The sequence below is a fragment of the Stenella coeruleoalba genome, assembly GCF_951394435.1.
Source record: "Stenella coeruleoalba genome assembly, chromosome: 11".
Classification (NCBI taxonomy): Eukaryota; Metazoa; Chordata; class Mammalia; order Artiodactyla; family Delphinidae; genus Stenella; species Stenella coeruleoalba.
Genome location: NC_137157.1, coordinates 4,551,209 through 4,578,326, shown reverse-complemented (window position 1 = coordinate 4,578,326; position 27,118 = coordinate 4,551,209). Strand labels below are relative to the sequence as shown.

General features: G+C 49.9%; 1 protein-coding gene across 9 annotated transcripts; it reads left to right on the top strand.

The window, feature by feature from the left end:
* The first annotated feature begins 153 nt into the window (after positions 1 to 153).
* On the top strand, positions 154 to 26,955 carry FAM118A (family with sequence similarity 118 member A). 9 transcript variants are annotated; one of them, XM_079938556.1, is made up of 9 exons: positions 154 to 461; positions 10,445 to 10,500; positions 11,292 to 11,544; positions 14,632 to 14,853; positions 16,629 to 16,757; positions 17,941 to 18,226; positions 19,782 to 19,814; positions 21,665 to 21,748; positions 25,375 to 26,955. In XM_079938556.1, exons 2-9 carry the CDS (start codon positions 10,454 to 10,456, stop codon positions 25,392 to 25,394), a joined length of 1,074 nt encoding a protein of 357 aa, XP_079794682.1. In that variant the 5' UTR covers positions 154 to 461; positions 10,445 to 10,453; the 3' UTR covers positions 25,395 to 26,955. The 9 variants fall into 9 exon arrangements, with proteins under 9 accessions (XP_079794682.1, XP_079794678.1, XP_079794681.1 ...); XM_079938552.1 differs by having other exon boundaries at positions 11,289 to 11,544; XM_079938555.1 differs by having other exon boundaries at positions 10,374 to 10,500.
* The last annotated feature ends 163 nt before the right edge of the window (positions 26,956 to 27,118 follow it).

The following is a 27,118-nucleotide window of genomic DNA, read 5'->3' as shown; positions in this document are numbered from 1 at the left end:
GCGCCCGCGCCCATTTTGCAGATGAGGAAGCTGAGAACGCGCGGTGAGCAGCTGCAGGCGGAGCGCGGACGAAGGCTTGGCCCAGAGAGAGCCCTCCGAGCACTCAACCGCGCCTGCGCCGGAGATGGGGGCGGGGCCTCCGCGGAGGGCGGGGCCGGCGGCTAGGGAGCCGTTGGTTTTGGGGCGGAACCTTCGCGCGGCGGGGGCGGGCGCACGGGGCAAGGTTTTGCCGAAACGCCGCGGCCGGCCTCCGTGGGAGTCGCGGCTGGGGGCTGCGCGTCATCTGCTCCGGCTCCGGCTCCGGGTGCGCGCGCCGTCCCCCCACCCGCAGACTGACTTCCGCCCGGCCTCGCCCAGCGCGAGGGGTGCGCGGCCTCCCGGAGCCCCCGGAGACTTGGACCGCTGAGCGGGAGGAGGCGGCGGGAGCGCGAGCTCCGACCAGCGTCTCGGCGGCGCCGCGGGTGAGCTGGCTGGTTGGGGAGGCCCGGGGGTGCCGGATGGAGAGCCCCTCAAGACCCCCGGCCTCTCTCGGGATCCACAGCCGCCTCAAGGACCCCAGAAGCTCGGTTCCCAAGACCCCCGTCTCACCCGCCCTCGGGAGCCCCAGCCCCCAGGACCCCTCGGGATCCGCCCCGGCCCCCGAGACCCTGTCGGAGTCCCCGGCCACCTCTGGCACCTACACCTTCAGGACTCTCGAGCCCCCAGACCCTTCAGGATTTCCCCTAAACCCCGATACCACCTGAGGCCCTCCCGCCGTTTCAGGGCCCCGGGACCCCTTAGGATCCTCGGTTCCAGAAACCCCCCAAGATTCCCTCAGGACCCCCGAGACCGTCCCTGACGTTCCCATCCCCTCAGGGTTCCCTGAGGCCTTCCGCGCCATCTCTCCCTAGCTCCTCCCCCGGCTCCCTGGGCCGCCGTCCCCACCCTCGGCGTCTGCCCTGCCCTCTGCCACCGGCCCCGAGGTTCAGTTGCCAGTTGCCGTTTGCCTTCCTCTCCTTGCTGGTCTCGAGGCTGGGTTTCTCAAACCTGAGGTCCGTGGACCAATGCGGTGTCCGTGAAAGTGCTCCTGGGGGCTCGTGAATTCTTGATAATATAAAAGAAGTAGAGTCACCTGATGACCCTTTGTAACCAGGTAGGGGGTGTGATCTCAGTGCAGGCCGTGGCGTCGTGTTTACTGTTGCATTGAGGCCAGAGCAGGACTGGGTTTAATTTTCATGCTCTGCGGTGAGACTCATGGCTCCACAGAAGCGCCTAGAAAACAGATCCGATGTGGTGCAGGGTGGCCCAGCTAAGTAGGTGAGAGCCTTGGGGCGGATCAGGACGCTTTGAGCTTGTCTCCTAATTTTGTCATTCATGGAGCTAAGTTTTTTTTTTTTTTCTTTAAATGGCTGTGGTGGGAGAGAATTGTTTGGAGGAAGCAAGACCACATGAGAGGTGGAGGTGACCTCGACCCAGGGTGGTGGCAGTGAGGACCGTGGCTTCTTCAAGCACGGCTAAGCTTCTTAAAGTCTAGATCCAAAAGACTAAGTTTCCAGGAATTGGCTCTGGAGCCAGAGATGACACAGTCCCTGCTCTCAGGGCCACAATGGAGGGGGGTAGTTAAGCACCCAGGTAGTTTTTATATGGCCTTGAACTTAGCTGGGGTGAGGGTCAGATTCTCAGGAAGGGGTGTTATGGAGAGCTTCTTGGAGGGGAGGAAAAGTGACAGGTTATAGGTGAGCTGATTCTTGAAGGTTGAAATAAAGAAGTTTGCCAGGGGCTTCCCTGGTGGCGCAGTGGTTGAGAGTCCGCCTGCCGATGCAGGGGACGCGGGTTCGTGCCCCGGTCCGGGAGGATCCCACATGCCGCGGAGCGGCTGGGCCCGTGAGCCATGGCCGCTGAGCCTGCGCTTCTGGAGCCTGTGCTCCGCAACGGGAGAGGCCACAACAGTGAGAGGCCTGCCTACCGCAAAAAAAAAAGTTTGCCAGGGTCACTCCAGGCAAAGGGACAGTATGTGAAAAGGTAGAGAGGCATGCCACAAAGCACATGAGATTTTGGAAACCAAGAAGTGGGCTGGAGCATAGATTCATCCTGGGGGCGTGGCTGGAGATGTAATACCTCCTTAATGAGCAAGGTCCTCAGGGGCTATTAGAGGGAATCCTAAGTGGGAAGAATCCAGCTTTGTTCTCTGAGGCCCACCGTGCCCTTGGCCCTTTCTTGAATTACTGCTTCTCCCATCCCCCTGCGTGAGTGATGGTCCAGCTCCAAGCTGCAGAAAGGTGGGCGTTGTCAGTGGAGAGGAGTGAGGGAGGTGTTCCGGATAGAGGAGACCAGAATGGGGGAAACTGGGAAGCCTGGCAGAGGGCGGGGTTTCAGGCGTGGAGTGGCAAGAACGGGCTGGGCCAGGGTAGTCAGGACCAAAGCAAGAGGAGCTCTTGAAGCCTGGTGGAGGATTTGGTATTTGAAGGGAGTGGGGGGCCATCGAGGGGTTTGAGGAGGGGAGTGAAGAGGGATTTTGTGATTTTGAACAATTGCTGGGTCTGGTGTGGGAGAATTGTTTGGAGGAAGCAAGACCACAGGAGAGGTGGAGGTGACCTGGACCAGGTGGTACCAGCGAGGACCTCAAGCACGGCTAAGCTTCTTAAAGTCTAGGCCCCAAAGACCTTTCCAGCTCTTTCTTGTCTCAGCCCACCGTTTTCTGCCTGGGGACTGATGCTGGGAACTTGTTAGTCCTTTTAGGGGAGGTTTTGGTCTTTTGCCCATAGGTCACCTAGGGCTTCATCAGGGTGACTGTGTGTCAGAGTGAGCCCAGCATCCACCCCGGAGGGGCACACGTGGCACAGTGGGCAGGGAGAGGAGAGGCTGGGGCTCAGAAGTGGAACCAGGTCATGGAGTGTTTGGAAGCTGGGCTTGGGGGTCCTGAAGGAACTGGAAAGCCCTTGAAGGAGAGACGAGTTCAGATGTGTTGTGTCAGAAACGTCACTTTGGAGACAGTGTGGGACCAGAGGGGCTGAAACCGGAAGCAGGGTAGCTGTCAGTCCAGACAAGTTGTGAGGACTGCAAGGCATGGCGGAGGGTATGGATTAGAGATCGATCGAGAATAAATCCACAGGACTTTTGTTTGTTGAGGTCTGGACTTGGGTGAGGGGCAGGGAGACTCGCCAGGTACGATGACGCTGTACAGTAGAACTTTCTGTGATGATGAAAACGCCCTGGATCTGTGCTGTCCAGTTCACTCGGCACGTGTGGCTGTCAAGCATTTAAAACGTGACTAGTGTGACCGAGGAACTGAGTTTTAAATTTTATTTAATTTCAATTGATTAAATCCAGGAAGGATACCCATTGCGTGCACTTGGTGTAGTGGGGATCGCACTGTTGTGGGCTCTGCTGTTTTAAGTGTTACCCCTTTTAGTGTTTGCAGCAACCCTGAGGTGTAAGATATTATTCCTTTTTTACAGATGAAGGAAACACAGCTCAGAGAGACGGAGTAACTCGACCCCATATTAAGTAGTACAGCTGATACTCGGTTAACTTCTAAGCCTGGACTCTTTCTGCTGGATCCTACTTCCTCCCTCAAAGAGCCTCAAGGTCTCGTTCCCAGGAGAATGAAGTCCTCTCCAGTGGTGGCTTTGTTTCCCAGCTGAGCCCTCCTTATCTGTTCCTTATCTTATATTTGCTTGCTAAAGTTAACCGGACAGCTGTGTGGGGAGCTGCCAGCCCGGAGCAAACAGAAAGCTCTTCTGAGCTAGTTGTTTGCCCGAGGCTTCTTGCCGCCTCTAGTGTCTCCTAATGCTGGCTGTTTCTCTTAGCATTTCTGGAAAATGAATGGAGCGAGGAAGCAGGTGAACCTGCAGATCAGCCAGACTGTGTGGCTTGGTATTTATAAAGATATGGTCGTAAAAAGGTACAAATGGGTACCTTACATGAAGTTTTGGGGTCACAGTGGACCAGCTGGTGCCCGGGATAGTGGCAAGATTACGGGACATAAGCCAGGAATGAGTTTATAGCTTGTCCCCGGACTCCCTAGGGGACCTTGACCAAGTCACTGCCTCTCAGTCTCAATTTTCACATCTGTTATTTAGAGTATTTGACATCGCGGAACCTTAAGATCCCTCCAGCTCTAAAATTCTATAATTTTAGATTTCACTGGAGGTTTACTTTCTAGAACATCTCTTATTCCTCTTGGGATGGATAAATGCTGGTGCTGCAGCATTTGGCCTCTGCATTGATACATTTTAATAAGCCATTATTGGCTTATTGTTAAGTAACGTGTCTATTTGAGCTGTGCAGCATGTCACATCTGATGAACAGGCTGTTAAGCAGTGACCACTTCAGATGTTGGCAGTGTTCCTGGTAAAATGTCAGGTATGTTTGCTTGCCCTCCTGAGCTGCACTGATGATTGGAGAAAACCTTCAAGGCTCCATTTAGCATGGTGGCTGGCCTCTTAAAAGGGTTTAATGTCAGCGTTGGCCAGGTGAGAGGTAATAAGAGCCACGTCACAGGGTTGTTGAGAGCTTTACGTGAGAATGCACGTAAGGTGCTTAGTGTTTGCCCTTGAATCTAATAGGGGCGTAGAAAGTGTCAGTAATTAATGTTGCGTTTTGAACTAAACTGTGGCCTTTAAATTTTTTATTAGTGGTGGGTTTTGTTGTTTTCTCGGTTTGAGCTTATGTGCCCAAGCAACTCTGTTTGGAGGCGCTGGTTTCAAGAAGCAAATGAGCACATTTTGATCATTACAAAATAAGGACTTTTTTCCCCCTGCAGTTTATTTTGACTGAATAAAAAGTGATTCGTTAAGTAGCATGTTTTCAAATTAAGGTTTTGTATTTCCTGTAACTTGAAGAAAACAATTCATCCTGAAGATCTCTTACTAGTAGTGACTGGGTTAAGTTTTACCAGAATCCAGGTTAAATGAATATGTCATTGTGGAGAAGCAGTGTTGAGCCGAAAGCTTCCTGTTGCTGAGGGAGAGCCCCTGGCTGCTGAGGTGGATTATAGTAATAGATGAACATCTTAAGGTTAAGTGCCTTTCAGATATTTGACTCAAAATCTTCACAACAATCAGTGATGTGGATGATGGCATGCCCATTTGACAGATATGGAAACTGAGGTTCAGAGCGATCTCGGGGCTGGGGGATATTGGTGGTGTCTCCTGTCTCCAGATTCTGTATTTTCTCCACCAGAGCCCCAGGTGTTGTGGTTTCAGGGCAAGCCTCTCCTTTGCAGTTCTGGAAGCTTAATTATTCAAGGTCCATTTGTACCTTGTTTTCAGCTCAGATGAACCTACTTAGGCTAACCAAACTCGCCAGAAATACCTCTACCAACCAGACCCCAGATGATTCGTTAGTGGTTAGAAGTCTGTCAAATGTACTTGAAAACTTCCTCTTGTTGCCGAATGATTTCTGCTTCTGTGGCCCCCCTCCCAGTTAACACCGGGAACCAGATTGCGTGAAAAAGGCAGTTGGAGGGACTCAAGTTAGAGAAAAGGGTGAGGAGGAGGATGTTGAGGACCAGGTGTGTCAGTGTCAGTGAGCTGTAGCCCCAGGCACTCCTGCGATACTCGGATGGAGCTGGGAAGAGCTTGCTTCCTGGCGGAGGCCTGCAGACCTGCCTGGGTGTAGTCACAGGGCGATTGGTTTGGCCTCATTTGAGGACATTCCAGTCCTTAGGAACCACACTGGCTACCGGGTTCCATTTAATCCAATATTCCAGGCCTCCTGTCTCCTGTGAGTAGCAGATTTATAAATCATTTCTTAGTGTGGGTTACTTTTGTAACAGTAGCAGAGTGTAATACCAGAGCTAGCTGTGTTGCCAGGCCTGTACATTAATCAAGTCATTTGTAGTCACAGTGACCTGACTTTTTCCACAAATTCTGGGGGCATCTCATTCCATCACTGTGGATTGGGTACAAGTGAGTTAAAAGCGAGCATTTGGAAATTTTCATGAATATTTGCGATGTCCCTGTGTAAGAGGAATATGTTTTGAGCGTATGTCTGCTGTAGGCCCCTCTTCCTTCATTGTCATCAGGGGCTGTACCACTTGGGAGCTCTCCTCTCCATGCTCTTATAATCCACTGAAAAGCCACGTGATTATTTACAGGAAGAAGTTAAGTTTTCTTAAGAATATCTTTGAGGATCCCACAGACTGGAAACTTCTAATTCAGGGTTTGTACGTAAGTGAAGGTGTAATTTATAATAGAAAGTGATTCGTTTTAAGTTTTTTATTATGCTACTTGTAATAAAATACTGCTCTTTTTAAAAATATATTTATTTATTTATTTGGCTGCACTGGGTCTTAGTTTAGGCATGCGGGATCTTTGTTGTGGCATGCGAACTCTTAGTTGCGGAATGCACGTGGGATCTAGTTCCCCAACCAGGGATCGAACCCGGGCCCCCTGCATTGGGAGCGCGGAGTCTCAGCCACTGGACCACCAGGGAAGTCCCTAAAATACTATTATCGACAAATATTTTCTCCCTCCCCCCTCAAAACTTTATGGACCCTTTTCACTCATTGATCTGTGCTTTTTTTTTTTTTTTTTTTTTGGTCTTGATACTTTTGTCTTTTTTCCCATCCCTCTGCTCTTTCTGGCTGTGTAGAATGGTGATGAGCCCTTCAAAGAACGGCCAGTTCTGTAGATAAGCACCTGGGCCTGGTTCGGCAGGACTCAGGCTGGCCTCGCTGGGGTCGCTCACGCAGTTGTGGTCATCTGGCCGCTTGCCTGGCGTTGAACGGTCCCTCGTAGCCTCGCATGCCTGTCGAGTGGACGGTGCTGGGTTGTCAGCTGGTGTGCTCTCCATCGGTGGCCGTCCAGGAGGCTAGACTGGGCTTTAGGAGGCTGAGTTCCAAGAGGACAGGCTCCAGTGTCAACATGCTTATCAAACGCTCGCTTGCTTGTTTGCCGACATCCCATTGGCCAAAGAAGTCACATGACCCAGCCCAGAGCCAGTGAGAGTGGGACTAACTGCACGAGGGCCGGGGGACCAGGAGGCATGATGGAGCGGGTCGGGGAGGTCACTGACAGTCTGGTGCAGTGGAGTTAGGGAGCTGGGGAGCGGGACTTCGTTTTGCTAGCTGTGAGTAACAAGTTTGGTGTTTGTAGTTTATTCTGTTTTGCATTAGACTCAGTTTGGTGAACATTTATTTAGTGCTGGACACTAGGGATTCAAAGGATAAGTAAGGCAGTCTCTGGCTACTCTGAAGTTCATAAAATACTCATGATCTCCGATTTTAAGCAGAAAATATCCTATTCAGACTTTTATTCATGGCTTTAAATAAAAAGGACAGGAGCTGCTGATACAAATCTGTGTTGGGGCCTGATTTTGCTTTCAGAAAATGCTGATAGGTCCTGGAAAAAAAAAATGGGTTACCATGGTGACTTGGCTTTGGGCCTGCAAAGTGTGGTGACGACACGGTCACCAAGGAAGCCAAAAGGTGCCGTGTCTAAAAGGTCTCTGAAGGCTTTTGTTCCTGTTGTCTGGAACCTGACTGGGTTGGAGGAATGGTGTTAGGGATGTAAGCAGAGCCCCAGAGGCTTGCCCGCCTACAGGAACTTCTAGGATCGGGCACTGAGTGCTTTGGAGGGAGATCTCCTGCTTGGCCCTTGGTTTAAAAACAAGGAGAGAGTTGGGGTACTTTCTAAGTCATTGTGAGATTTGGCTCGGATAATTATGCTGCTGAAAGAACAGGAAATGAGGTAATGTCTTTCAACATGCAGTGTTATAATGAACTGTAAACGTCTAAATATGGGCAGCTGTGCAGTTCATCATTACATCGTTATTGTGTTGAGATTTAATGTAATTGGGTACTTCCTGTGTTGGCTACTTTGATCCTTACAGACCCCCACCGGTATTAAAGCTTAGAGGCTCACCTGCCTATTGAGTCTGGAGCGTGTGCGGTTCTGTGGGAAGTGCTGCAGAAGCTTAGAGGCTCACCTGCCTATTGAGTCTGGAGCGTGTGCGGTTCTGTTGGAAGTGCTGCAGAGCCAGCGCCAGGCTTTCATCACGATCGGGAGGAGAGTGAGTGTTGAGCGCTCCAGCCGGCAAACCACCAGCCAGGAGCGCAAGCTGTCGCCTGTTATGTACATGCTCAGTGCTTGCAGTGGTAACTTGTTCTTCTGGAAAACTTTGAAATCACTTAATTCTGGAGTTAAGTCCAGCCCACAAAAGTTTAATTTGTTCATACCTTTTTGCAGATGTGTAAATGCAATGTGTAGGTTTTCCATTTGTATCTACCTTCGTACATATATGGAGCATCGAAAGCAGCTGAGCAATAATTGAAAGAACTGGAGAGAGATTTTGAAAGTTCTTCACAATGGTGACAGTTTGGGGCATGTGATTTCTTAAGCCATCGGTTGACCAGTGACTGTTTAAAAAATATTCTAAAATGTCTTGTAGAGCAGGATGAGGTAAAAGACTCCTTTCCAGGTGGGAAGGAGTAACTATTCTCAAGTGATGTAGATTATTTGGGGGAGCAGGATTGGGGGGCAGTTGGCTTAGTCAGCCAGTAAGCATCTTGTATTAACCTTTCACACAGGCTTGAACAGGAAGGACTCTGAGTTCCGTCATGCGGTGGAAGGTTGAGAAAGGAAGTCTGCGGCCTCCTGAGCTCTGTGACTCCAGAGGTTGAATCCAGAGCATCTTTCCTATGAGAGGTTCTCAAGCTTTCAAAGCTCGGTCAGTTAGCAGGATTTCCTATTTCATAGCTGTTGAAACTGAGGATCGACGAATAGTTAGGTCAGTCATTGGAATCTCCTGGCCGGGGCCCAAGGTTGCTTATTCTCGGGATTATATAATATAGTGGAAAACCTCAATATCTGTTCCTTTCCTTAGGAAATATCTAGTAGATAAAACAGAAATGGAACAATCTGACCTTTGATGACTCAGATAGTAACTCCACAGTGGGAAGGAGTTAGGGCCGATCACCAGCCTTGGGCAGGGGACGGGCATCAGGGAGCCGCACTTTCCTCGCCTGCAGACTGGTCTCTTAACATTTGGGGGAAGGTCACAGACACCTTTGGGAGTTTGAAGGGCGCTCTGGACCCTTTCCCATGAGCGGGGGTGGGGGGAGATGTGCACGGGCACCTGCACAGAGTCCTTTGTGCATTTCCAGGGGATGTTCTTAGGATCCTGTTTAGCTTTAAAATCTACAGATGCGCATAGAGTGATCAAGCCTTGTTTCCTTCCCCTGGAAAATTGTTTTTGGTGACCTAATTCTAATTGAGGGGGAAAAAAAAGATTATACATGTGAAAAGGTGGTTTTCAATGAGTGCTGGTTAGGCTGTGCAAAGCAGGCACTTAGGTGTTCCGCTGACCACTTTTCTGGAAAGCAGTTTGGCGGTAATGTGCTGAGATACTTTACAGAGTTCATATTCCTTAACTGAGCAATTCTGCTTGTCAGAAATCTCTCCTAAATAAATAATTTCAAAATAGACGAAAACTTCGTGCACAGAGATGGTTGTCAGAGTTATGGTAATGCCCTGCATTGGGGAGGTAGGTAAAGTAAAGGATAGCGTATCAGCAAGATAGAATTTCATGTGTGTTGCTGTTACACTTATATTTAGGAATAGTTTTGAATAACATAAGAGAAATACTTTTATTAAAATGCATGAAAAAAGTAGGATATGACCTATGGTCTCAAATGATGTAAAAATTTGAAAGGAAAAAGTCTAGAGGGAACTCTAGAAATGCTAACAGTCATTGCTTGTAGGTAGTAGGATTATGGGCTTTTTAATCTTTTTTTTTCTGTATATTTCCTTCTTTGCAGTAAATGTTAGGTAGAGAATTGGGGGGGGGGATGTGATTCTGGAAAAACGATAGAACATGGAGATAGTCTGGCAATAGAGACCTGGCTGATTCGAGAGTCGCGTTTTATGTAAGCTAAGAATTGACCTTTTACTTCGGTTATTCCCTTGGACTGGATTTCAGCACGGCCAAGGGGGGCCTGGCGTCTCCTCGGAAGACTTGCTGGGCGTGTCCTGGTCTCTCTCAGTGCACTGCTCGGTGCCCTCGAGAGCTCGGACAGGCCTGGAAACCCGTGTGTGGCTTTACTTTGTCGTGCCGTTGCGTTGCCTTCCTTCCGTGATAAGTCGTTTGTGTTCGTGTCACCTGGAAGCGGTTCTGGAGCAGAGTCATGAAGGGGCAGTGAAAACACCCAGTGCTGAACCGCTGCACCACCTGCGCTCCCTCACACTAGTTTCCCTTCATTTTCCCCTCAGTGTCGGGCTTTGCAGAATCTGGGTCTGAGACTTTGCCTGGCCTGTTAAGTCACAGAATTAGGAATGGGGGCTTAGGAACCATTTTGGGTGTATGTTCTTGTATACTATGCTTTTCAGTTATTCTAATTTAAAGAAAGCTCCAAGACCTTTGATTTTAATTCCACCTCATCTCTCTTCCAGGGTACTATTAAGAGAACGTTCATCTGGGAAGTGGAAGTTGCTTCTGACCGATTGCTTCTGAATCTCTTTAGGATTTACAGATGGATTCCGTGGAAAAGACAACAGACAGAAGTGAACAAAAATCAAGGTAAATGAAGTCAACTGCACCCTCAAACAGGTGTATAGCTTCCATCACAAGTCTCCTTATATGTTATCTGGTACCTGGGAGGGTGAGCGAAGCGAGAACACCAGCTGGGGAGGGCGTCTCCGGGGCCAGGTAACTACCCTCTGCTCCAAAGTAAGGAACGTTCGCAGAGGCAACTCTCTTTCTGCCCAAGGAGGCGACGGTCGCCTGGCCTCCATACCGAGCAGCAGGTGACCAGAGGGTCACGTCTAAGGCTGGGGGTGCCACGTTTCACAGGAAAGAAACCTCTGACTGGGAGTGGGCGGGTTACACTTCTGTGAAGTGACGCAGGAGAAGGGGGTGCTTGCCGGGGGGTGGGTTGCAGAGGACCAGCATTTTGCCAGGAGTTTTCTTTTCTGTCCCTGTAATCAGGGATCATTTTATCACCATAGTCTGTATTTACAAGCCCTTTGCAGTTTTAAAGGAATTTAAATTGCTGAGATTTCTTGTGCACAAATACGTATCACTTAAGCGTGTGCTCAACACTATGGGGGACTCGAGATGAATAAGACAGTACTGTCCCAAGTCCCTTAGGAATGAGGATAGAACATGTGAGATTAATGCACAAAAAGAAAAAGCCACAGGCTCCGTCTTGCGGTTAGTGTAACCGGGGGGACGTGGCGTGGGTGTTTGTGTCCAGCACGGGCTGTGTTTGACCCGACGCCTCTCGGATGTTCCCAGAGTGCATTGTTTTCTTCATGGTTGCAGTACTTCCACGTTGGCTTTCATTCTTTCCCTCCCTTGTTTTTAAGTAGAAAGTTTTTAAAAAGCCTCATCCGGAAACAGCCCCAGGAGCTGCTCCTGGTCATGGGGACGGGAGTCAGTGCCGCTGCGGCCCCAGGGATCCCCGCCCTGTGCTCGTGGAGGAGCTGCATCCAGGCCATCATCGAGGCCGCGGAGCAACTCGAGGTGCTGCACCCCGGGGACGTGGCCGAGTTCCGCAGGAAGGTGACCAAGGACGGGGACCTGCTGGTTGTCGCCCATGACCTGATCCGGAAGATGTCCCCTGTAAGTCTTTTCGCACAAGTGCGTCAGGTCTCACTGGGGACACCTTGGCTGTGGGCCAGGTTGGTGAATGAGTCTAGCGTTTAGCCTTCTCCAAGCCTGCATCGTGTCTTTCTCACCGAGTTGGGCTGACAAGCCAGAAATCTTTCAGTTCATCAGAATATCGTCCCTTTAAACAGAGCGGGTGCCGAGCACAGTGTGGGCTCCTAAAACAGTCCTTGTTAAACAGGGCCTGGATAGGGGGCTTGTCTCAGGGAGGTCGCCGTGCTGCTCTGGGGACCAGCCTGGTGATCTCACCCTCGTTTAGCGAAGGGACAGAGCAGACAGGTCTGCGTTTGGTCCAGGCAGGCCAGCTGCATCCCTTCACACGACTGGGGCTTCCCAGACATTGTAAGATGGGAGAAGACGGAGCTTCTTTGTCTGCAGGTGGAAAGGATCTAGCAGAGGAAGAGCGGTTGGTGATACAGGGGACACTCACTGAGTGATGCCCTGGAGCCAGTGGGGCGGGTGCAGAAAGGGCTGAGCTCACACAGGTCACAGCCAGGTCGTCATGGGACAGGACGCACACGGGGAGCTGGACGTGCGGCCGAGGCCCGAGGCAGCTTTCTTTCCCTTAGGTTTGTTGAAGAAGTATAGCTGTCATCTGAAGTTGGGGTGGGCAGATGTTGAGGGTTAACTGAGAAGAAAGCCTGAGAACTAGTACGCAGAACTTCGGCTGCTGCAGAAAGAAACCCCAAAGTACGTGGCTTGACTGTGATTGCGTTTACATTTCTCACATCAACACCTGGGTGGCAGCCCCAGCGGAGCACAGGGGCTCGACGGTGTGGGGAACCCGGGCCCCCGTTTATGGCTCCGCCGTCTTCACCGTGCAGCCCACACCTCATGCTCAAGGTTAGCTGCCCCGACTCCTGCTGTACGTGATGTGTGCCTGCCAGCTAGTGGCAAGGGGACAGAGGGGCCGTGCGTCCTCCCTTACGGGGGCTGCCATGCAAGCCGCTCTGTTTGCATGGCATTGGCCGGAGTCGCACATGTGGCCATACGTGGCTTTAGCAGAGTCTGGGTGGCGAGGCCAGGTGCGGGTGCTGTGTTAATGGGGAGCTGGCACCGTGGGGCAGGGTCTTCGTGCTGCTTGCTTTGTAAATGGAGCTCTGCGTTCCTGGGCGGCTGCTTTCATGCTTCAGGGCAGAGTTGAGTATTGGCAGCAGAGACCGTGTGACCTGCAAAGCCTAAAATAGTTTGCTTCCGGGCCCTTTCTAGAGGAAGTTGCTGAGCCCTGTCAGGAGAGGGAGGGGCAGAGTCGATGGACCCGCGAAGGACCCCTCGGATGAGGCCGATCGTTCAAGTAGAGGCCAGCCAGGTGGATGCTTGTTTAGTCAAGGAGGTGAATCTTTGGAGCATATCTTATTCTCCTCTTTACTTTTGTGTATTTTTGAGAACTTCCATAAAAAAAGAGTTCAAGTGAGGCAGTCAGAATGGTTGTGTTTTCCTCGTGTTCAGCGGGTTGGGAACAGGTGCAGAGGAAGTGGAGAGTTGGTTTTCTCAGGGCTGGGGTTTTGCCCAAGGATTCCAGCAAAGCCAGGGAAGGGCGGGGAAGTTGAAAGCGAATTTCAGGAGTAACTGCAGTGTTACATTATGGAATCTAGGCTGCGTGATGGGAGAAGTTAGGCTGGCGGGGGAGGGAGAGACAGTGGGTCAGCACCGTGGGTCCCAGTGGGGTGAAGTCCCCTGGGAGCCGCGGTGCTAAGAGTTGGGCAGGGGGAGGGAGAGGCCGGCCAGGGCTTCTGGAAAGGGTCCTGCTGCTGGTCATGATAAGGTTTGGGGTGTGGATGGCGGAGATGGGACAGGATCGCTGGAGGAGGGTGATGGAGGAATTTAGATATAGGAAGGATCAGCTGCGTGGATGTGAACCCAGCGTGAGCTGTGACAGAAGCGCAGCTGGAGAGACTCGGCAGCGAGCGGATGCCACCCTCGCATCCACCCTGGTCCGGAGTGTGCGGTGCCAGGGACTTGGGGAGCTGGTCTTCAGGGCAGAAGGAGGCGAAGGCTCACGGAAGCGCGTGACGGGAACAGCGCGGGGTCTCCAGAGCCGGGAGGGACAGGAGAGTCTCGGAAGAGGGAGCACTGAGCCCTGGGATGAGTGACCACCTGGGAGGACGTGGGGGGGGCTCTGGTGGACGCTCCCGAGGCCGATGGCGGCGGTGCCGGGGGCGGGCAGGGGCCGGCAGAAGCGTTTCATGTGAACGCACGGGTCAGGCTCTACCGCCGTCCTGCTGGCCCCGGGGCAAGGCTGGCTGAGGGGCGCTCATGCTGGGAGTGCGTGAAGCATCCTCCTGGCGCCACACCCCATCTCTCTGATCCCCTTCACAGCACAGCTCTTCAGGGGCTGTTGTATCCGCTCACCTCCCCTTGGAACCCAGCCCGGCCGGGCTCCCCTGAAGCCGCTCTGGTCAAGGCCACCAGTGACCTCTGGTGCTACATCCGGGGGCCCAGTCCCACTCCTGACCCTGCTCGGTCTCTCAGCAGCATGACGCGCTGTCTTTCATCCAGTTCCCCAGAGCAGCAAGGCGGAGGAGACCAGTGCCTCTGTGGCTCCCGCGGAGGGGGAGGGAGCCCCGGTCTTCACTGTGGGCTTCAGGGCCCCACGTGATCTGGTTCCAGGTCAGCTGTCTGGCCTCACCTGCGGCACATGCCCTCACTCCTCTCCCGCCCTCAGCCCCACCTGTGCTCTGACCTCGGTGCCTGGCGCTGGCTCCTCCCCCGCTTGGACCACCCTCTCCAGAGCTGCCTCCCTCCCTCCCTCCGGCGCTCTGCTCGGAGGCCGTCCCGGGACCACTGGCCCGTCTGTGCTCTGCCGCGCGGCAGTGAGCCCCCTTCTCTGCTGGGCTTCCCTGCAGCGTGTATCACTGCTGACGTGTTTGCATGGTACCTGCCTCCCTCCCCCAGGGTTTCAGTAAACTCTACAAGGTCAGCCGTGTTCTCTTTTTTAAAAAACGACTGCATCCCTGGTGCCTAGAGTACTGTCGCCTGCCTGGGTGCTCGGTGGTGGCTGAGAGCCGGCGGTTTTGTAACTCCGGGTCCACCTCTCCATAGCGCACGGGCGACTCCAAGCCCAGCTTCTTCCAGGACTGCCTGCTGGAGGTGTTCGACAACCTGGAGCAGCACATCCAGAGCCCGCTGGTGCTGCAGTCCATCCTCAGCCTGATGGAGAGGGGCACCATGGTGCTGACCACCAACTATGACAACCTGCTGGAGATCTTCGGGCAACAGCACAACAAGCCCATGGTGTCTCTGGATCTGAAGGACAAGACCAAGGTGCGGGCCGGCCGCCGGGCGGGAGGCGGGAGGAGAGGCGGAGGCGCAGGCATGTTTGCACTGCTGCTGCGGTGTGGCACGGGCTGTCACCTCCCAGCAGAGGGCCCCACAGGAAGGGTGCTGTCAGCTCGCGGAGGCTCCTCTCCCGCTGGAACGAGACATGAAGGGCCTGGGACAGGGCGCTGCCGCCAGCTCCTCAGGACCCCTCGTCTGCCTGCCCCGGTTTCTGGTCTGCTTGCGTCCTGCACACCCGCAAGGGCTCTGTCATTGTAGGAGATGTGGGTGGTAAAGGCTGTGGTTCAGGAAAGCAAGATCACCTGCAGTCCTGTCGCTGTGAATTTTGGTTAATTTTGTTTATTTATTAATTTATTTTGTTTATTTATTAATGAACACACCGGGCCGCAGCACACGCCAAGCTTTTGTGCTGACATTTTCCCCTTAACATTATACTGTGAGCATTTTCCTATCAGACTGTCTTTAAAAGCATGGTTTTAAACGTAATTTCATTGTGAGACTAGATTATAGTTATCATTGTGAGCATATTTTCACAACTCTAAATGATGCTACAGTGAAAATTCCTACACTTTTGACAAGTTCCGGAGAACTTGTTAGGGTCAAAGGGTATGACCGTTTTAAAGACAAACGATGTGAATCACCCACGTGTTCTCCAGAAAGATCCAGTCTACACTCCTGCAGCTGTGCGAGGGGGACTCCGTCTCCCATGTCTTGCCAGCACGAGGCGTTACTAAAAAACCTAACAAAACACATTTCTCCTGTTGGAAAGGTGCACATTTTACGCTTTTATTTCTTTTATTGCTAAGGTTGACCACAGTCTCATTGCATCGCTTGTATTTCTTGTGCGCCATGTGTGCCTGTGGATTTGTACGATCCCTGCCGGCTACGGCCGCTGCCTGTACCTGCTTCACTGCTGGTGGGCAGGGGATCCCAGCCCCGCTCCACACGCAGGGACATCGAGGCCCGTTGTGATGCTGTCTTACTCGGGACCCGGAGAAGTGTGGGAGCTGCCCTTAGGCAGCCTGTCTCCCGGCGCTTGGCCGAGGAATTGTGACGGGGCCCCGGGCGACGCCTCGAGCGGGCCCCCCGTGACACGTGGCAGGACACCTTGCTCCCGTGTCGGAGCAGCGTGGCGCCGTCTGCGGGGCTGCTCCCTGCTGTACCGAGGGCCTCTGAAGTAAGCTGCATGTGGCAGGGAACAGAAGTGCTGGCTCAGACCTGCTCGTGGGGGGCAGGGGCGGGGGTTACTCCATTTGTCTGGGGTTGTCAGGCCGGCCCGCTGATGTGAGAGCCCGTGGTGTGGAGATAAAAGGAATATACGTGATGTGCATCTTCTGTATCTTGAAATGAAGCCAGTTTAGAGCTATTTGATAAACTATTTTTTCTGTGTATGTATATTTTTTCTGGGTGTACAAACATTGTATACCTAGCAGTAATTAAAATAAAGCATGTGACTTAGAAGTGAAAGCCTTCATCATCTCCCTAAGCTCATCAGTCTTGACAGTGTGCTATAATCCAAGATGTTAAAGGTATTTTCCACATAACGGTGTCGGTCTCTGAAGAAGTTCTTTTCGATATGGCAGGACAGGAATAGCTAGCATTTAACACCTGAGTTTCTCTTAGGTTTAAAGATATAAACTGAAGCATCTCTTCCTGTTTCCCAGGTAGGTTTGAGACGCCATGAGTCACTGTGGGTATTTTCCTCTTACACCTGTTTTAAATACCAGTGTTCTTCCTCTGTCTGGCTTGCGCTTTGCTAGGTCCTTCAGTGGGCTAGAGGACACATCAAATACGGAGTTCTTCACATTCACGGCTTATACACAGATCCCTGCGGGATGGTGTTGGACCTATCGGGATACAAAGACGTTACCCAAGACCCGGAAGTCATGGTACGCGCATCCTGACTAGGCACTGGTCGTACCCCTGGGGCTGCGTGGCGGCCGCTAGCCAGCAGTGGCGGTGGTCTGAGCAGGTTCCTGGCCTCCAGGCCTCCTGCCCCTCGGGTCACGCCGCTGCTCTCAGCTCTGTCTCCAGGGCCCGGCACAGGGCCTGGCACCTTGAATAGACGCTCAGTGGACTTTCCGTGATCCTCTTACTCGGGGTTCCAGTTACGTCGCCTCAGCATGACTCACAGGCCCCTGCACGGTCTGCAGCGCTCTTCTCTGGCCACTCCTCTCTACTCATCTTTTTTCTCTGTTCATTCAGGCATCTCCTTCCCCTTCTCTATTTAGCAATCTCTTTTAGCTTTCAAAACCTAGTTTTAAAATTTCATTCTCTGTGAGGCTTGTTTGATATCCTGGACAAAATGAAGTGTGGAGAAACTGCCTGCTGGCTTTTATAAACTCGTTTATTTCGGCACTTAAGAAACCACAGGTCTTCACTGATTCGCTGTTGAGCGCAGTGTCAGGCCCTCCCTCCCTCGCCCTCCGCCCTGGGCACAGGGGTGACGCCCTCACCTTGCCGCTACTGCACCTCTCTCTGAGGTGTTTGGGTGTCGGAACTGGTGATTCTCTGCGTGCCTGAGCGACCCGGCTAATAATCTTTGTTTCCCTCTACGCCCACCCCCTTGGGTCCTTGTCACTGGTCTCCTCCTCAGCTCTCCTGCCCGTGCTCCCCAAAACCCTATTCTTCCGAGGCCAGGCCCCTCTCCGCAGAGTTCCCACCTGTGATTCACTGGGACAGAGGTCAATTCCAGGGCCTTACATATGCACAGCTCGGAGCTGAAAGAAAATTTCATGCTCTTATTTTATGTTTTAATCATTTAAAATTGTACATAACTGTAGAAGATTTGAATTGAGTGACTACGCTGACAAGATGGTGGGTGGGGAGGGGTGGGCAGTAGCGCATCTGCACGGATTTGGGGACGTGGATTTGGGGCCTGGGCCGCTTGCCCTGGCTTGGAGAGGAAGGGGCTCCCTTCCTTTTGCTGCTTTTCTAACTTTGCTCCTCTGTGGCTCTTGGGAAAGGCCGGTTAGGGAGCAACGATTTAAAATCACAAATATCTACTTTACATCGTAAGATCTCACTCACTTTCAGATGAGCATCTCGATCTCCTCGTTGGTTCTTTCACAGGAAGTTCTTCAGAACTTGTACCGCACCAAATCCTTTCTGTTTGTGGGCTGCGGAGAGACCCTCCGTGATCAGATATTCCAGGCCCTCTTCCTCTATTCGGTGCCGGACAAGGCGGATTTGGAGCACTACATGGTTGTGCTCAAGGAGAGCGAAGACCATTTCTTTAAGCAGCAGGCAGACATGCTTCTGCGTGGGATCAAAGTCGTGTCCTACGGGGACTGCTTTGACTACTTTCCGGGGTATGTGCAAGACCTTGCCACTCAGATCTGCAAACAGCGAAGTCCAGGTATGGGATTTCTTTTTTCACTGTTCACTGTACAAATCTGATAGGATTCTTCCATTTTTTCCCCCCTTTTTTGTAGATATAAATTACATACCATAAAATAAAATTGAGAGGTAATTTTACATGCCATTAGATTTACCAGTCTTCTAGTTATTATTTTTCTTAACGTCTCTGTGTACTTTAAAAATAGAAGATTAGGGTTATTGGTATGACAGTAGTAGCGTATAAATAGAACGTTACCGTCAAAGCTGTGCATATAGTTGTACGCATCTGCTCGTCACAGATGACATGCCATGCTTCAGATTACCTTAACCGAGAAAGAAAACTGCCCAGCTGGCCTCATCAGCTGTGATACTGACAGCCTGAAAAATGCAGATATCTCATACCTTTATCCTGTCACTACATTTTAAAAATTAAAACACGGCAGCACAAAATGATTTCATGAAGACTTTTCTTTTTTAAATAACATCTTTTCCCTGTTCTGCTGAGTGCAACACACCTTTTAAGTAATTTTCCTTGGCCCTTTGGGGAATTGATCATCTGCCAGGAACAACCAAGAGAAGTGAGCACTTAAATTGCTCGTCTTGCCATAAGGGCAGTTCATGGCTTTGAGTTTGGTGTCATAAAACACGGATGACGGCAGACTTCAAGAGGTCTGTATTGGCTGTCATGTCACGGTAATAGGAAACCCAGACATAGTCACCCACGCAGTGGAATTGGGTTAACCACAAAGCTGCCTGCATGTGACCGGCCATGAACTTGAAGACTAGAGATAACGCGAAGATCACGGGAACCAAATGCACAGATAGTCTAGCAGTCTAGCTTCTTCCCACTAGTCCTTTTCCGAATTGCTAATAATTAGCAAGATGGACTGACTTAAGTTGCATTCACATTAATAAAAGTGTCATTAGGGTGGCAGTCTGCTTTTTTTTTACTAAGGGAAAGAGCAGGGAGCCGACACTTGCTGTGTTACACACTGCTGTGAATTTTACATCCTTGACCTTATTTCACTTTTGGTCACAGTATCCACTGCTACTAAGTAGGTGATTTTAGAGCTGATGAGATAGGCTCAGAGAGTTAGTGCCCAGGTATTTTGAAGCTGGGGCTGGGGTCCTGGACCGACAGCAGAGTGGAACATGCCTTCAGGGTGTCCCTGCGCGGGCCTGCGCGCTGGCGCTGCCGCTCCTGACCCACGGGGCCTCGCCCGGGGCTCCCGCGCCTGCCGCCGCTGGCGGGGCCTCCTGTCCCCACCCAGGCCCCCTTTTCCAGACCCTGGCAGCTGAGTGGACTTGACAGGCTGCTGGGGGCTGAAGGCCGTTTGGACTTGTAATGTGTGACCGTGTCCTTAGGGACGTCTGTACGCGTGTTCTTGAGGTGCTTCTCCTGCTGGGAGGGGCTGGTGGGTCAGCAGCAACCGCAGTCGTGGTGGCAGCTCCCCGTGCCCGGGCCGGCTCGGGGGCTTCACACGTCGGGGTTCAGCCCTCACGTCGGCCCTGGGGGTGGAGAGGAGGAAGCGCTGTGGAGTGGCCTCTGCTGACTGTTCTCCTTTCTTCCCCAGATGCCGATCGAGTGGACAGCACCACGTTGTTCGGTAAAGCACATCTTGGCTTTTGCCAGCCTGTTTTTTGCCTACGGGTTCCAGTGTTTTCCTGCTCTTACTTATAAAATCATAGATGTGTTTCTCACATTGAATACTTAGCCCGTGTTGCGTCAGGACAGCCCCGCCAGAGATGATAGATGGCAACACCTGCATGACGGTCCCTTGAACTGGGAAGCAGCTCTGTCAAACGTGGGCCATCCACTGGTGTCAGGAATAATTTCCTGTCCTGGAACCAAGAGTCTGGGGGAATTAGAACAGGAGTCTACTTGTATCATACCGTTGGGTCTAAGATGTAGTTAGTTTTTTTTTTTAATCGGATATAATTCCTTTACAGTGTTGTGTTAGTTTCTGCTGTATAATGAAGTGAACCAGCTCCATGTATACACATACCCCCTCCCTCGTGGCCCTCCCTCCCCCCCGCCCCCCGACCTAGGTCATCACAGAGCACCCAGCTGAGCTCCCTGTGCTGTACCGCAGGGTCCCGCGAGCTCTCTGTTTTACACGTGGTGGTGCATAATTTGACCCATCCCCTTCAGAGATTTTAATTGCAAAGGTTCTGAGTGTTGGTGTAAAATTTTCTATCTACTACGTGGTTGAAATGTCCATACTCATCTTGCAGGGCTCGACTCTGCCCGTTTATGAGTTGACCAGGTACGACTGCGCTCAGAGGCTCCCGGCGTCCACCCTGGGGTGAACGTAGTGCCAGGTTTCCCCATGCTGGTCAGTCACTTGGGTTAGAAGGGGCTCTGGTCAGTGGAGCCGGAGGCCTTGCAGCCCCGGTTTCCCTGCCCCTCTCAGCAGAGCCACAGATAGAAACTTGGTAGTGCCGCACGGGCTTCAGTTAAGGAATTGTGAAACAGGCGCGCTCAGCTTTCCGTTTCTCCCTTATCTCCGTGGGAAAGGACGCATTTATTTTAGCTGCGTTCTCTGACTCCCAGAGTCATCCATTTCTTTTGAAAAAAGCATTAACTTGATAGACGTCTGTAGCGTATGGTAGGGATTAGTTGGTCAGTGCTTCAGTAAAATCAGATAGGTGTTTTTTAAATTAAAACAATTTTTTAAATTGAAGTATAGTCGCTGTACAATGTTATATTTTACAGGTGTACGATATAGTGATTCACAGTTTTTAAAGGTTATACTCCATTTATAGTTATTATAAAATACTGGCTATTTTCCCTGTGTTGTACAATATACCCTTGTAGCTTATTTTACACCTCATAGTTTTTACCTTTTAATCCTCTACTCCTATATTGCTCCTCCCCCCTTCCCTCTCCCCACTGGTAACCAGTGGTTTGTCCTCTATATCAGTGAGTCTGCTTTTTTGTTACTAGTTTATTATATTTTTTAGATTCCACGTGTAAGTGATACCATGCAGTCTTTGTCTGACTTATTTCACTTAGCATAATGTCCTTCAAGTCCATCCATGTTGCTGCAAATGGCAACATTTTGTTCTTTTTTTATGGCTGAGTAGTAGTATTCCATTGTATTCCAAGATGTATTCCACAACTTCCTTATCCATTCATCTGTTGATGGACACTTGCACTTTCTTCCATATCTTGGCAATTGAAATCATGCTGCTATGAACACCGGGGTGCATGTATCTTTTCCAATTAGAGTTTTTGTTTTTTTCGGATATATACCCAGAAGTGGGATTGCTGGATCATATGGTAGTTCTATTTTTAGTTTTTTGAGAAACCTCCATACTGCACCAGTTTACATTCCTACCAACAGTGTACAAGGGTTCCCTTTTCTCCACATCCTTGCCAGCATTTGTCCTTTATGTTCTTTTTGATGATAGCCATTCTTAGATAAGTTTTTTAATAAAAGTTTTCATCTTTCAGGTAATGCATGCCAGGACTGTGCAAAGAGGAAGTTAGAAGAAAATGGAATTGAAGTTTCAAAGAAACTCAGACAATCAGATACTGGTATAACGTCTTTTCTTTTTTTAAAAAAAATTATTTATTTATTTATGGCTGCGTTGGGTCTTTGTTGCTGCGCACAGGCTTTCTCTCATTGCAGCGAGTGCGGGCTTCTCATTGGGGTGGCTTCTCTTGTTGCACAGCACGGGCTCTAGGCGCGCGGGCTTCAGTAGTTGTGGCACGTGGGCTCAGTAGTTGTGGCTCGCAGGCTCTAGAGTGCAGGCTCATTAGTTGTGGCGTACGGGCTTAGCTGTTCTGCGGCATGTGGGATCTTCCTGGACCAGGGCTTGAACCCGTGTCCCCTGCGTTGGCAGGTGAATTCTTAACCACTGCGCCACCAGGGAAGCCCTGTAATGTCTTTTCTTTTTTGCAGATTGGCCTTATTTGGAGGTGTTTTCAGTCATAGTGCTTTGCTTTAATACCCCAGCCTCTTAGTGGAAGGAATGATACATAGATCATTCCAACTGCCCAGAGGTTCCTACTTTAACAATTTGTTTATTTAAGTTAGCATGTTATTGAAGAAAAACTCGCCAAGTACACAAATTGTAAGCAGCCCAGTGAGTTTTCACAAAGTGAATACACAATTGCGAAAACTCCCTGGTTACCTCCAGTTCAAGAAACGAAACGGTGTCAGGAGCCTGCCCCTGCCTGCCCCAGGCCCCATCACTTTTTAGTCACTCCCTCGCCACCCGAGGGTGACCACTATCCTGATTTATGTCCTTAGTTTCCAGAGAAAACCACTTTTAATCATGTGTTTTTTGTTACCTCTATCACTGAATGAGATTTATTTAAACTATTTAAATATTTAGTTGAACTGTTTATTTAGACAGACAATCTCTGTCACCCCTAGGAAAGGGGATCTAGCATTCCCTCCCTCTCTTTCTTCCAGGTTTCCCTAGTCTGTACTTTCTTTCTTTAAATAGTGCATTTATGTTTTCTGACCTCTCGATATGAAGATGCAGCTGTAACGGCCCCTACCCTTCTCGCCTCCCCTTCCTCGTCTCACTCCCAAAGCCCACCAGTTTTTACATCGTCAGTGTTGATCATCGTGGTCACGGACTGAGGGGAAAGAAGCCCTCCAGTTTGTCTATAGGTCGGTTCTAAAAGTTGGAAAACAATAGTTGCTTAAAAACACAGCAAGTATTTTTCCTGGTCAGCCAGCTGCGTGTTGTGTTCATGGGTCCAGTGCCGTGACTGCTGTGCCAGCTGTGGGACGTGTTCTTAGAATCAAGGTCCAGTGTGTTTCTTTCCCTAACGTTCCATTAATCACGCTCCCATTTTTGGTTGTTGCGTATTGGTGGTGTTTGTGTTGCTTTTATTTTGGGGGGAGTTTCTAGATTCTTTTCTCCTTATTGTCCCCCAAAAATCACATTTCACAACGTTTTTAAATGTACGTATTCTCTCAGTCATACTGCCCCTCATTTTCCGAGTCATCCCCTGACCACCTGCAGGCGTGTCACCCTGGAGCCCCCTTCCTTGCTGTCCTGGATTACCGCCCAGGTCTGCCTTCTGCCCACCGCACCCACTGCTGCCAGAACCTCCTCCGGTAGCCCCCACAGCCCCCAGCCCCCCGAGGACCGGCTCATCACTGTTGGTTGGAGCGTGGGATTCTTAATTCATGAATCCCCCTTGGAACTCCGCTGTCTTAAGCGGCCAGGTTTCCTGTTGAAGAGGGTTTGCTGCAACCCAGGTCTCTGTGATTTGTAGGTGACCTGTTCTTTCTTTTCTGGAAGCTTTTAGGATCTTCTTTTTCCTTGCTATTTAGAAACTTCATGAGGATGTGTATAGGTGAGCAAGGTTTTTATATACCTTGCTCAGTGTTTTCTTCCCTTCAGTTCTGGAATAATCGGGCTCCTCTGTTCCCTCTTCCTTCAGTCATATTAGTTGGGACCTCCTGGACTGATTTCTACTGTGTTTTCTCTAATGTCTTAATTTTCTTCAAAAACTTTCTGGAGGATTCTCAAAATATGTTCCACCCTTTTCTTTTTAATTTTGGGTGTTAAATTTTTATTTTGGGTGTTATTGTTCATTTCTGACAGCTCGTGTTTTCTGATTTAGTTTTTCTCACAGCATCTGTTGTTTTAGGACTACGGTATCTTTTCAAATCTCTAGAGATACCAGAGACTTCCCTGGTTATCTGACTACTCTGTTCCTGAAAACATGAGAATAGAGGATTTTCGGATAACAGAGTTTATTTTTTATTAGATGAGAAAACCTCAGTAAAACACTCTTAAACACCAATATAATCACCAAGAATTTCGGAGGGCTATGAAGCATTTAACGTGCTACCAGTTACTTACTAACATTTCAGTTAGGTCCGCAGTGCATACGTTTGAGCAGTACTGTGATACTGCATTTTCCTTCTACACCACAAGGGACGTGGACTGTTGAAATAGTTTGTTATGGATGTAAAAATTCATAATAAACGTTAAACAAGTAAGCAAACATGGCAGTTTTCTCAGTGGCTGCCTGCAGAGTGAGTTGGGCCCGGTGGGAGGAGGAGACAGGTGAGGTGGTGGCTCCTGCTGGCTGGCGGTGGTGGCGGTGAGTGTTGACGAGCCTTTTGAGGGGCCGGCTGAGTTCCAACCGCGGCTGACACTGCGCCCACCCCCCTTACATTTTGCACAACTACAGTGCACATATCTTTAGAGGAAGAATTCCATTTTGATAGTATTTTGGATAAAATTCTTTGCAGACTTTTAGCAAATATTTGGATTGTGAATCCAGTAGTTAGGGACATCTGTAACTAAATAAAAAAAATAAAACTAGTGTTCTTCGAGTTGTTCCCTCCAGGACAAGAGACTCTCTTCCTCTAGTCTCCTTCCTGCTGCGTGTTTCCCCATGTCTGGGGCTCCCCAGTTGCCTGCCAGCATTTAAGAAGAAGGTGGGCCCGGGTGACTGTGCCGCAGTCTGCCGTGGATTTGCCGTGGCTGCTGCTGCGTATGCGTAGCTTTTCTGCCCCAGGCCGCCCTCTGAATTGGTGGTGTGTGTATAGGGCAGCAGGGCGGACTGCCTGGTGGACTTGGCTCCAGAGCAGTGGGCAAGCCAGTCTGTGGGCTCCTTGGGGATCCCCTGGATGCCAGCACCCACACCGGCAGCCTCCTCTCCAAGCAGGTCTGTCTGTAGAGCGCGCCCTCTGGTCTTTCTTACAGAAAGCTTTGTCCTGCTCTGCATGTGGGTGAGACCAAGGTTCTTCTCAGTGCTGCTGGCCATACATGCAGGCTGGAGGGCTCAGAGCAGCACAGCAGGCTCCCACCTGCAGGCAGTCCCGTTGTGCACATACCCTGAACCTTCACTCTTGTCTACAAGTCACCAGGCTCCCGCCCTGTGTGCGCTGAAATTGCCCCTCACTTCCAGTCCGCTGAGAAGGGGAGAAGCACTCACATTCTCGGGTCGAGACTTCCAGAGAGCTTTGCAAATCTAATGTTATCATTTACTTTGTCCTGTGGTGGTATTTATAACTCAGAAAGCCATTTTTAGACAGTGGCCACTATTTCCATTATGGAGGTATTTTCAAAGTCTTTAGCACATAAGAAAAACCATAATCAGTTTTTGAAATAAAAATCCCACGGCAGATACCTTTTTAAGGTCAACTTTAATGTTTTGGTATTCCTTTCTTTTTGTTTAAACAGATGATGCTGGAGGGTCTTGAAATCTTTAAGACCAATAAAACCTGCAACTTGAAAACCAGCCTTCTGTAACCACAGTGCCATCCCAAACGATGAGGAATGTTAGAGAACTCCACACAGGACCTCTTGATCTGAACCGTCAAATACCCCAAAAGAGCCATGCGGGTGTGTGGCCCTCAGAGGCTGGGTGAGGGAGTTAGGCGTTGTGTTGAACTGCTTGGGAGGTGACGCATACACGGCAGGTGTCCTTTGTGAGGACTGATACACAACTACCTCAGGGACCAAATCAATGGGCAGGGACATACCTGGTATTCCCGACTCCCATTTGATATGCCCTCTGTCAGGTGGTTTTTTTCTCTAATAAAAGGGGGAAAAGTAAAGACTGTCCAAGCAACAGTAGTTGCCAAAGAGAAAATAAGACACTAGACACTAGACACTTAAATTTTATAATTCTTGTGGAAACATCCGTTAGTGTAGAAAAAAAATTAGAAGTGTGTTTGTTACATTGTTAAATAGTAAAGAAGGAACGGAAACTGAAGGCACTGAGTCCACCAGTGAGAGCGGTATGTTTTAAGAATGACTTGACCTGTAGGCTTCTTTGGAGTTGTGTAATTTCAGTTAGTACTTGGTCTCTAAAGAATGGCAGGTCTAACTGTTACTAAGAAGTGAAGTCTCCAGGAGCCAGAGGGCCTTTTCAGACGCACAGGTCAGTGTCCAAGTGTGTCATGCAATGGATAACTGAGAATTTATAAGTGGAGCACAAGACCAAGTTCTAAACTTTTAAATTCCAAGCTTTCCAAGCCTTTTTTCTATGGGTTAAGGTCCAACCTTTCTGTTCTTCTCAAAATCCTCTCCCCACAGCCCATATTAAAGGATTTGCACAGAGTGAAGTAGGCAAAACTTGCCAAGGGTCTGTAACACTTTAGACGTTGTCAGGGCAGATGGCGTGCTGAGCTGCGTGCTCGTGCCCAGGGAGTTGCTCTGTGGCCCTGGCGCTGTCCCTGCTTGGTTTCTGTGTCAAGGCTGCCTGTCTTGTAGCTCCCCACGGGTTTAGGGAAAGTGAAGCATGAAGTTGGGATGTGTAGGGAATGAGAGACAAGCCAGAGAGTTGCTTAAGACCTTTTTTGTTTTTTTTCTTTTTGAAGCATGGAAAACAAACCTTTTATGTTACTCTGGTCAGAAATAAAATTTTACCTTCAATTCTGTTTGCTCAACTTTTCTTTAGTTATGACAAGGTATGGTATCAGGTATTTAATGAGAATTTTTACCTTGAGTTGCCACTCAGTTGTGAAACTGATTACTTGAATGTGTTTATTAAACTTCTTGAAAAGCAAACCAAGTTGGCTTTTTTAAAAAAGACACATTTATAAAGTGCAATCCGGGCAAGATACGTGAATTTGAAAGTTGGTCATACATAGGGTGTAGCAATATTACAAGCATGGAAAATGATGTGAAACAGGATATAAAACTGGAAAAGTAAAGTGGAGCCAGTTCAAGACGAGCTATGAGTGCCACGCTGAAGAATCGGAGGCCTTCTTGTTGTAATGAGTGAATATATCTAGTCAGTTCTGCTGTGATTCTTATTTTAGAATGCAGATTTATTCCAACAAGATTGATATGTTAGAAAGAAACAATCTGAGCATAACTCGCTCACTTACTTATAATTTTGCTTCTGAGAAACACTGAGTCAGGGAGTGACTAAGTATGGATTTGTTTGCTGCCTCAAGCTGGAATAGTTTTTACATTT

Coding starts and splice junctions, on each gene's coding strand:
- FAM118A (XM_079938552.1), top strand. CDS start 10,454: ATGGATTCCGTGGAAAAGACAACAGACAGAAGTGAACAAAAATCAAG. Junction 10,501..11,288: donor AGAAGTGAACAAAAATCAAG/GTAAATGAAGTC, acceptor CTTGTTTTTAAG/TAGAAAGTTTTTAAAAAGCC. Junction 16,758..17,940: donor CCCAAGACCCGGAAGTCATG/GTACGCGCATCC, acceptor GTTCTTTCACAG/GAAGTTCTTCAGAACTTGTA.